The sequence below is a fragment of the Temnothorax americanus genome, unplaced genomic scaffold (genome assembly GCF_048541705.1).
Source record: "Temnothorax americanus isolate GAGA-0224 unplaced genomic scaffold, ASM4854170v1 Scaffold9, whole genome shotgun sequence".
Lineage (NCBI taxonomy): Eukaryota > Metazoa > Arthropoda > Insecta > Hymenoptera > Formicidae > Temnothorax > Temnothorax americanus.
Window position 1 is genome coordinate 4,599,630 of NW_027509812.1, and position 11,204 is coordinate 4,610,833.

Genomic DNA, 11,204 nt, shown 5'->3' on the forward strand with positions numbered 1-11,204 from the left:
TTAAAATAAAATGAAATAAAGTATCCGATTGACTGGTTCAGTGGAAAAACTCTAGGCACCTGGTCAATCGCAACGTGGTCAAACGGGACACTCCCAAAAGGGCTCGGAATTCGTTAATGAAGAATGAATGTATATTTATTTTAACAAAATTTAAAAATGCATTTTTTCCACAAATAAAAAATGCAGTTATTATAAATTTGTTTTTCTGATAAAAATGCGATAAAATTTACTTCTTGTAAATTTTCTGGTAAAAATAATTTTCTAAATTATTAAATAAAAATATATTTAAATACAGTATTAATTAAATTCTCTATCTAGAAGTATTCTATTGTTCCAGCCATTCTCTGAGGTATTGACAGCTGAGAGATGTAAAAGTACCTTCGTCAGAACATTTCTTTCTCACCTGAAAAAAAGCACGTAAGAATAATATATTGTTTAAATCTTTGCAGTGATCGCGCTGTGAGAAATATAACGTATTCGTAATATATCTTACTGGACATAAGCCACAAGGATTTCCTATTAATCCAGATAAATTCTCTAAAGGCCGAATGGATTTGTATAAATTTTTGTCATCTCCCGAGGGTATTTGTTCAATCTTACCGTCGTATATCAAAGTTTTCAAAATCATTTCTATTTCCTTTATAGATAATTTTACCTGTATACATATCAACATATCGATGTCTTGAATTTTAAAAGCAAGCGCTTTGGAACAATAAGAAAACATGACTTTTGACGTTGAAAAAAATATTACCTTGCTTATTCCTAAATCTGAGATAAATTTCCATATCTCTTCGGACGAAGCGGACATTGCGTTTCTCGCTGCAATAGGTCCAGAGTTAAGACTTTCCACGTTTTCTCTCTTTTGTTTTAAAAATTGATAGCATTGCTGACTCAGCACGTCAATAAATTCCGTTTCAATCTCGTTATCTCGATACCACGCGCTGCCCGTTATGGATACATCTGGTTCTAAATGGTACAGCATGTGCATTCTTTTGTTACTTGTCGCGGATGTCTTGACTTTTATTAATCGCTCATCCTCAAAGCTTTTCAAAATTGTTCGTAATTGACCAGGCATCAAATTAGTTTTCTTTCTTATATCTCCAATCCATATTCCTTTATTTCCTACTTCTTCGATAATCTTAAATACAATTTTTTCTTCATTAGTAGAACCTTTAACAAGCTCGGTCGAATCTTTAAAGCGATAAACCAATAATCCTGCTTGCTTCAACAGTTCAACGTGCCCTTGCGACACAAGCTTATTTATAATTTCTCCCCGACGGTGTGGTTTTAAGTCGGGCATCTCGTTACTCAAAGCTTTGTCAGAAATACCTTTAGGTTTCGTACGTATTAAAGCAATTACTCTGTGAAAAATATATATATATATATAAAGCATAAATAATAGATAATTAATAAACAAAAATAAAATAACAAGATGAACTTTTATCATATATAATAGTCGTTATCTATAATTGTCAAGAAACGATTATGCTAAAAGCGAATTTTAACATATATTAAGTGTGGTATTATTCTCGACCAAAATGTAATATTGACCCGTTACGGTAATCGTAATCTACAAAAGACTGAATCAGACACATTGCCTATACATATATATAAAATATATCGCTAATCGTTTGACACAAAGATTTTTAACGTTAATCGTCATTACGCGTATCGTCATTGCTAATTAATTCGATCAAGTATACATGTATGTCGACTCTCCGCTCAATGAAGCGCCGTATCCACGATCTTTCTTGTTTCGTAAATTAATTTGTATTCAAACTGAAACAAAACGATGTTTTTTCTATACTGACATCGCTTCGCTCATGTTTCCCACGTGATCAACCGATCACGTGACTGCGTTTAGATAAAGCCGCGAGACCTGAGACCTGCAATAATAAAGTGCGCACACGCGCACGCGCACGGCGCACACCCTGCGCGTGCGTCGCTACGTCAGCGGACTCGGAGCTCGGAGCTCGGAGTCAGCGATTGAGCGAAAACATCGCAAGATAATCCAAGGAATTACGTTTGAATGGCAATAATCGTTGTCAGTTTTGTCAGTACTCCGCCACAAAAGAAACGAGAATCCGCCATCGACGAGGAACATGTTTGATCGCGATAAACTGACGAACAAAACGGAAAGTCCACCACACGTGGCGCTCCAGTACCAAGGTATACTTGCGATCGAGAATTAATACATACCTCTGCTCTATTTCGGACTCGTCGGGTATATTTATGTTGATTTTTTTCATTTCCATTTCCCAAGGCTAATTGCAAAACGATCGAGATTATTCTTTTTCAAGATTACGATTTCACCGCGTTCTAATTTTTTTTCTGCTTTTTTCTCTCTCCGATAAGTAAATGTTTCCGCGTGTAGAGCGCGTGGACTTGCACAATCTCTTCCGAAGCTGCTGTTTATTTCAATGATTCACAATCTGTTCTCTCCTCTTGATTTAGGGATATATTCGATTCGACTAATTTTCAAATCCTATTGTAGTACATTTCCTCCTTATCGATTATATTATATTATGTTGGAAATGGCACAGTTGTGATGTATTTTCTCCAGTGCGAGTACGCAACGAGATGCGTTCACGCGGCGTTACGACCAGTCGACGCTTATGAGACGAGAAATTTCTCAGGCTCAAGTTAGGTTAGGTTAGGTTAGGTTGGGTAAGGTAAAGGTTGAATCTGTTTGTCAGTAGCTGTGCTGTGTGCTACACCTTCTACGCCTTGAAACATAGGAAAGATGGAACGTGCGTAATACAGAAAGTTCAATTTCATTTCGTATATGCGCTTTTAATATCCTTTGCTTGATTCGATTCGCTTTGATAAATTGCGCGATTCTGGCCAACGTGTTTGTTGCAAATTAATAATTTTTGGACACCTTATATGTTTGTGTGACACATGTCGCGCGCGTACATACGTTATGATCTATGATCTGTGTGTAATTTCCTTTACAGACACAGGCAAATAAATACGTAAATAAATGCGAGGAGGTTTGTGTATATTCCGTGTGTAAAATAATAAACGATACGAGCACTTGGAAGCGGTTGGAAGTCGGAACCTCCTCGTTCGAGACTCGGGGTCCCCGCGAGCACGAGGACCACGAGGGCCACGAGGTTGACGAGGACGAGGACGAGACGAGACGAGACGAGCTACGCGGTCTCTACACGGCTCCGTGCTGCGTGCTGCCGTGTCGTATCGCGAGAGCCTTCTTCTCGGAGTCGGAGAGTATACCCGCGCACATACGACGTATATGCCATACGCGGGTGTGTATGTGTACGCGTATATTTCTGGCCAAGCGAGAGCAGCGAGACCAAGGCAGACTGAGGCAGCTGGCAGAGCGCGGACTACCCGGCGGACGACCGCTCGTCGACGGACGTCCGCGACACGCGACACTCGTGTTCGAGGGACTCGTCGTCGGCGACGGGCGACTCTGTGAAAGTCTGAATCGTGGAACTCTGAAAAGCCGTAACCAAGCTGGAACGCGAGTTGGTCCAACGTGTGTCTCGGTACGAAGTGAACCGAGTCTCCACGAGTCCTCGGCTCACAGAGGACTAGAGCGAGCCGTGATGCGAGTGTCGAGCGCGTACCAATAATGCCCATGGTGTTGGTGCTCTCCCGTCGCGGAATTACGTAACGTATATGCGTGAGTCACGATTTTTCACGCGCGCACGGTGCGAACTGCAGGGGAGGAGAAGGGGTGGACGGGACGTGCAAATGTCAAAGTCATACGGCGCGAGCTCGCTACTCGCTATGACTCGCTACTCGCTGCGTGACAACGTGGCCGGCTCGGAACTCGGAACTCGTTCGCGTCGCTTCGCAGTCTTAATTAGCGCGTAGACCTCTTGGCTTAATATGTTCGTATCCCGTTAGGACGCGATCATTGTTTCTCGTTCCACCACAGTTCCACGTTCTCGTCGATCGTGCGACGCGCTTTGTCAATTTTGCCAATTTTGCCATTGGAAATCCCTCGGAGAATACGCTCGATTTCCAGCCCGTGGAACGCATCGACGCTGGTCTCTTCGTACCCCTAGATTATCGTGCTAATATCGCGTTAATAGTGGTGCTTGTATTTATAGTCGTAGAGATTAAAGAAATCTTAAAGAGATTAAACAATTTGACAAGCATAAATATCTTTCGATGATGCTCCTCCCTCCACGCACGTTGTCCTATGTACGATAGACTTGAATAACGGTAATTCAAGTTGTTAACGATATGTGCATTTTTAAAAATTATTTCTATTTGAATCTAATTAAATTCTACAAGATTGTTTGCGTGAGTTATGTTTTTGTTAATCTTGCAGGTAATTCCAGGGAACTTTTTAGAACGAACGAAGAATAGTCCTACGGAATGTTGTCGGAAAGTCATTGCGAGCAATGATACGAATAAGACTTGTCGCATCTATGGGAGACGTCTTGTAGCTGTTAGAAGATTTCTATGTCCTTTTATATCAAATTCAACGATTGTTTATCCGCATTTTGGCATTGAGAAATGCCAGCGCCATCCCCGACTTACTCAAGCTTGCCAGAAACACCTATGTGTGAGAAAACGGAAGTCAATGATACCGACTCTCTGCCCCCTTGGGCCAAAATCACGCTTACATCTGCAGAAGCTGAAATTGAAAAGCTGATCTCGCGAAATGAGTTGAAAGACGCGGAGGTAACTTACTTCTGTCAAGTAGAACCAATTCTTCAAGATGGGCCACAGTGAGTACTGTTATCGACGTTTAGTCGTTTAGAGCCTTTTATCAGAAATGCTGTACGTAATCTTTCTGCTTCGAAGAGAGAAAAAATGTTATTTGTAATAATTGTTCCTATTTGCACTTTGCATCGATTCTATTAGACAGTTATACGCGGATTCGGTTGACGTTTAATTAATATTTTTCTAATTTTTGAATTATAGTTGTACAAGTTATCGAGAAAAATGTTTTACAGGTGCGGTTTAGTGGCGCTTTCAATGGCGTCGCGAGAATACACAAAACCAGTTTCCGTGAATCAACTTCTCGCTGAAGCTCGTGTTCGAGGATTCACCCAGCATGGCGAAGTATATAGCGTTGATTTCATGGGGACATTAGCTGCGGAATATTTGCCCGATCATAAACCAGATATTTTAGTAGATTTACAACAGTGCCCGGACACGTTGACTCATGCTTTGGCACATGGAGCAATGGTGTTGATACCATATGATTCTGACTTCAATCACGCTCCGTGTTTAAAAAAGGGTCATAAAGCGCATTGGGCATTGCTTGTGGGTCTAATCTCTTCTAGGTATAATCTATAATAACTAAGAGATTCTAATGTGCTGTTTCTGAATTTCAGATTAGATTACCAAATTATTCAAGCATATTTATTTCTTTATTTATTTGCATATAAAGATAAAAATAGAGGTTTTTCTTTCCGAATTACTTTCAGAATCACTTTGTGAATTTTTTGATAAATGAAAAATCTTATGGAAAATTTAATATGTATATTGAAATTTTCTTCAAACTTATTTATTAAAATTTTATTCAAATTTATATTTGTTAATGGCCTAGTTTACACCGGATTGTTTGATACGCTGTACCAAGTACTGTATCCGTATCAAATTTCGGTTTACACCGGGATAATCCGAGATTTGATACGGATTTGATACGGATATAGTACTTGATACGCGTATCAAACGGTCCGGTGTAAACTAGGCCTATATTGTCTCTTACAGGCATATATTCTAAAGTAAAAAAAAAAAAAGAAAAACCTACATATTTCTATGGTATTAATATTTTTAGACAAGGATATCACGTTCTGGCGCGTCATGGTAAATCGCGTCATCTGGCTTGTTGGCCCTTACGCGACTTGATCGAAAGTAATGGCAACTTGGAGGAAGAGGGTACAGCGCGACACGCTGGAGGATACGTTATACCAAAGGGTGGCGTCGGAGGTCAAAAGGGTTTACGCGGCAGAGCACTGGCATTACATCCATACATATAGAGTTATATCAAAGAAAATTGTAGGTACGTGATTTCATGCTAAAAAGAAAAAAATTTGCCGATACTCCGTATCCATATGTGCTAAATATTCGAGATATAATATTTGCATATACACACACGGCTTTAATAAGAATCATATTAATAATTATGTGTAATAACATGCGACGCTTTAATTGATACGTTGTTTGAATTCGCGCAAAATGTTCTACATAATGTTAGTCTAATGATATATCTACCAAAAAGCGTTCGGCATCCGAGATGCAATTCTAAGTGGCATTATTTTCATTTTACTGAAATTATACGATGTAAATAAGAATTCCGGCAGGCCGAAATATGTGCACGCAAAATATAAATATAGACAATTGTCTCTCTTGATAGTAAATTATGTTCTATTAGATTGAAATGCGAAAGTATACGCATGCGTAGTAAGACAAATGAGACATAAAAATGTTTACGTAAGTAAATATATATGCATATATGCGTGTGCGTGCGTGCGTGCGGGCGTGTGCATATGTGCATATGTAGCAAGTTATCGAAAGTGATAATTCAGAAGAGAAGATCTAAGTATATTTCTTCAGATAGAATATGTGTAGGCTTTCAACAATTGTGGTTTCCGTCTTATGTTAATGCAACAAATAAAGAGTGAATATGTTAAATCAATTTTGCTAAACTCTACATCTTACTATTATTTGTAATAAAAAATGGCATGCTGTATCAGCTTTAATATACAAGTTTTAAGACGTTTAGATATATCATATACAGCGTGTTTGGTTTAAGTTAATTAACAGTTGTCTCTATCTTTAACTCGTGGAGATATAAAAAGTTTATATATACATATATAGATTGATAGCAAAATGCAGTATTACATGGTTTTTCGTTATGTTAAAAAACCGCGTGACAAAATTTTATTGTTTATTTTTTAAAATATATGCTCATGTTTTAATATTTATTTATTGCTATTATACATAAAACTTAGTACATTTTTTTTAATACACATACACGAATGCGCACACACACACACACACACACACACACACACACACACAAAACACAAAACACAATATAAAAGACTTAAAAAAAATACTCAATAACTGGCTGGTCTTTTCAGTCATACAAAAATATTCCATACATTTTATATAAAATCTGTCAATATGATACTCGTAATAATGAAACAAATTAAAGAGATGCTATAAATTTGTAGACTTGGTATAGCTTCGAATTAATCAAAAGAAGCCTTTAAAGTAAATTCTACCTAAGTGCCGTGAAAAGATCAAAGTCCATTTATAATAGGAAATGTACACTGCATTAATATACATTGCCCAATTTTTAAGCTTCTCCTATTATATCATTGCATCATAATCAAAATACACTATAAAAATATTTATTCACATGATAATAGACATTTTTTTCTGGATTTTATATGCATCCAGACAATACAAGTGATTAAAAGTTGTTTAAAAGATAAAAGGATGTTTTCTAAGCAACTTTATGATATCTTTTAAATATTTGTGTTATCTGGATAGTATCGAAGTAAATATCTTCCTTTGCGAAAATTATCGATATAAGCGCAATATACTATATACATACATATATATATATATATATATATATATATATATATATATATATAAGTGTAAGAGATTAATGTCTTCCGTTACCATCGCGATACAGTCTTCGCATAAATCTTCCGCAAAATGGACAAGAAAAAGAAATATAATAAGTATAATCATATATACTTTAAATGTAGCATAGTCTATTAAAGATTACATTGACCTTTGTGTAAAATTGTTTAAATTATAAAAATATACCACAACTTCTTTTTGTTGAGCTAGTAATTTTCAAACTGATAATTATAGCCATATACAATGTGTAGAATGCAATATTTATGATCACGACGTTATTGTTAATGTTTGTTATGTATATGTTCGTATTTATGTGTTATTTATTAATATAGTCTTTAATTTAAACTTGAAAACACAAATTTATATATCTATAATTTTGTATTAAGCAAAATGACTGTATCGGATATAATTGGTGCTACGCTCGAATAAGTGAGAATGATTGCTACACTCTTTCCTGGATCATGATCTATGAGAAAATTTGATTTTCAAACTATGAGAGAGAGAGAGAGAGAGAGAGAGAGAGAGAGAGAGAGAGAGAGAGAGAGAGAGAGAGAGAGAGAGAGAGAGAGAGAGAGAGAGAGATTAATGTGCAACGATTAAACCTAAGAAACTCTGCTTATAGAGTACATCATCAGTAATAATAAATGTATATATCATGTGACACAAAATATACTGAGAAATGTTATGTTTCAATATTGGAAATGTTGATTGTAAACTAATTGTACGTGTCAGCAGTGTATTCTTATTTCGTTGTTAATATACCATGTCATTTTCTTTGTATATACATATTTTTAGTATCATATTTATACTCCTCTCGTATCGTATACCTATTAATTTACTAATGTTTAAATTGTGATATCAATTTGTTATATATTGATAAATGTTATTTCAACTTATTTGAACCACTTGAATTTGTATCCAAGATATGAGACTTATTGATACACTAAATAGGACTTGAAACTGTATTAAAAAATCATTAATTTCTGACAGAGTTTTATTTACATTTTTAGATATATGTGGCACTTATACATATATAGAGTGTGGAATAAAAGAATATTATTTTGATAATATTTTAGAATTGAATGAAATTGACAATTTAATTATTTAATATATATATATATAGGATATTTCTCCTAACATAGACATTTAAAGTTTTCGTAGCTATTAAAAATACAAAAAATGTCTCAGATCAAATATATTCTGTTTCCAGAAATTTCTCTTATGATTAGTATTTTATTCTAACGGAAGTCATTTTTGAAACTTAAAGACCCTATTATGTCTTTTTAATAAAAGCATAATGTTTTGTATATATAAATCGATTTATCTGTTTATTTAGCATATAAAAGCATATAAAAGCATATTTAGCATATATGTTGGACTGCCCGCGTGATCCTTCGCTTTCTCTTCCCCATTCCCTTAAGCTCTACGCCCTACGTTCTATGCCCTACGCAATGTCTTTGGCTCAGCTTTCTCATCGGCGCGGCGCAGCGCGGCTCGGCGTATAGTGACGTCATTCAATGTCGTTCATGATGTTTCTTGAGACGGTCCGAAATGTTATAGGTAGACGGTATGAAATGTGACAAACGACACGAGACACTAATCTCAAGAAATACGTTCATCTTTGTTATGCGTCCTTTAGGCTAGCTCGCGCTTTATTGCTTTGATAAACGAAAGTACATAATTGCATGCGAACAATACAATTGAGTAATATCAATAGGGCAAAGTATAAAGTACGAAGTATTTTTTTATTCATCTTTCTATCATTTGCGGTTGCTGAGATATATAAGCGTTTTATGAAAATAAAAAAACTCGCTCGGCGCTCGAATCCTTAAGATTTGGCGCGCTTTTTCGTTTTAATAAACGGAAATAAATAATTGGCAATAACAAAAGTGAGCAATTCTAATAGAGTAGAGCACGATCTAAAAAGTGCTTTTTGAATCATCTATCTGATGTCTTTTACGATTGCCGAGATATAAACGTTTAAATAAAAATGATGAATGCGGCGAGAGGCACGCGATTTTTTCGGCCAGCTCGCGCTTTATTGCTTCAACAAACAAAATTACATAATTGCGAGTAATAGAATTGAGTATAATACCACATGGTCTTAACCTACTTGAGCGCCGAACGGCGTGCGGCGGGGGGAGGGGGACAGTTTCGTCACGAGCCGTACATTGACCTATACTTTCTAAATTAGCCTTGACCTAGATCGCCGAGTCCGGGAATGCCGCCGTTTTCGCTAACTGATTTTTAAAGGTTTAACACACTGATTTAAATTTAAGTAAGCATCAGCGTCGTTTACAGCTTCCTCCCTAACGTGAGATGTATTATTAATGATATTGCAATCACACTAATCACATTGGAGCCAATCGCAATATTTTATGTCGTTTTTGAATGATGTTTATATCTGTGGTGATTGCTGAAATATACCTATATGAGAATTTATTAATCGTTGTTCAATCTTGTTCGAGAGAGCATGCCTCACATTAAAGGACACATAACACAATGATAAGATAAACGTATTTCTTAAGATTTAGTTTCGTGTCGTCCGTCGCATTTCGGACCGTCTTCCCGCCGAGCGCGAGTGACGGCATATTCGTAGCTCCTTAGTAGGTTAAAATTAAACAATAAAAGAATTTCATCGTATTGTAGACATGCGCAAAAGATCATAAAAATGGTTGTAAGTACACATTCTATTAAAATGTTAGGCCGAAAATGGCGATTCTCGGTGTCGAAAACTCCGCGTTTAAATCGGCAAAAGTATCAGCGTAGCATGTTAGGCAAGGAAGTTGACGGAGGTATTCTAAGCGAGGGTGATGGCTCCCCACATTGCCGCCGCTTAGTCACGCTGCTATTGGTCAGAGCGCGGGAGCCTCTGACCCCTCTGAGGATACCCGCCAGCGCTCCGATTGGCCGTGGGAGGGGCATCCGGGCCGCGCGCCGTTCCGACGGCGGTGGGTAATAAGTGGGGGGTAGGCGTGCCGCGCTGCGCGCTGCCGGAATACCTCTGCAACTTCCTTGCTCGTCATGCTTCCCGCGTAACAGGAACGATTTCTGAGGAATTACAGACGACTCCAAACTCGCTTTCTCATAAACTAAAACTATTTTTCTCACCTTTTCTAATGATCTTTCAAGTGTCTCAACGAATGCATAATATATTTCTCACTAATACTTAATAATAATTTAATGTTAATATTGCGTTATTTATTAATTAAATTATTAATGTATTTAATAATTACATTTGCTTATTAAGAGACACGTTAGTATCTCATGCCAACAAGTGCATAGCGATATGTAATGTATAAGAATGCACACGCACGCAAAATGTAGCAACATATTTTGCAAGATTAGCAATATAACAAATTGTACGAAAGACAACTTTCGCTCAATTAATCAGTTTCGTCGGTATACGAACAATTTGCATTTTCATTTATTGGAAATATGTATTATTGATTATCGGATTTATGTTAGTCAAAATACAAAGAAAATAATAACATTACAATGTTAGTGCTAATAAATGGCACGCTCATCAAAAATTTAAAAATAAAAAGTTTCGAAACGTTACTGAATAAATGTAAATGGTGAGAAGAACGGAGTTTTCTGAATCAGAGTATGGAATA

At 36.7% G+C, this 11,204-nt stretch overlaps 2 protein-coding genes across 8 annotated transcripts; one reads left to right on the forward strand and one right to left on the reverse strand.

Annotated features, from left to right (window-relative positions):
* Window positions 1–266: 266 nt before the first annotated feature.
* Window positions 267–2,569, reverse strand: LOC143907890 (DNA-directed RNA polymerase III subunit RPC6-like). Of its 2 annotated transcripts, XM_077424955.1 has the most exons (4): window positions 2,200–2,564; window positions 752–1,361; window positions 494–655; window positions 267–403 (listed from the first exon to the last, which is right to left on the reverse strand). In XM_077424955.1, exons 1-4 carry the CDS (start codon window positions 2,253–2,255, stop codon window positions 326–328), a joined length of 906 nt encoding a protein of 301 aa, XP_077281081.1. In that variant the 5' UTR covers window positions 2,256–2,564; the 3' UTR covers window positions 267–325. The 2 variants fall into 2 exon arrangements, with proteins under 2 accessions (XP_077281081.1, XP_077281082.1); XM_077424956.1 differs by lacking the exon at window positions 494–655 and having other exon boundaries at window positions 2,200–2,569.
* Window positions 1,936–8,367, forward strand: LOC143907893 (actin maturation protease). Of its 6 annotated transcripts, none has more exons than XM_077424963.1 (5): window positions 1,936–2,169; window positions 2,958–3,646; window positions 4,304–4,706; window positions 4,935–5,267; window positions 5,765–8,367. In XM_077424963.1, exons 3-5 carry the CDS (start codon window positions 4,492–4,494, stop codon window positions 5,964–5,966), a joined length of 750 nt encoding a protein of 249 aa, XP_077281089.1. In that variant the 5' UTR covers window positions 1,936–2,169; window positions 2,958–3,646; window positions 4,304–4,491; the 3' UTR covers window positions 5,967–8,367. The 6 variants fall into 6 exon arrangements, with proteins under 6 accessions (XP_077281089.1, XP_077281092.1, XP_077281086.1 ...); XM_077424960.1 differs by lacking the exon at window positions 1,936–2,169 and adding an exon at window positions 2,593–2,750 and having other exon boundaries at window positions 2,958–4,194; XM_077424961.1 differs by lacking the exon at window positions 1,936–2,169 and adding an exon at window positions 2,593–2,750.
* Window positions 8,368–11,204: the final 2,837 nt, after the last annotated feature.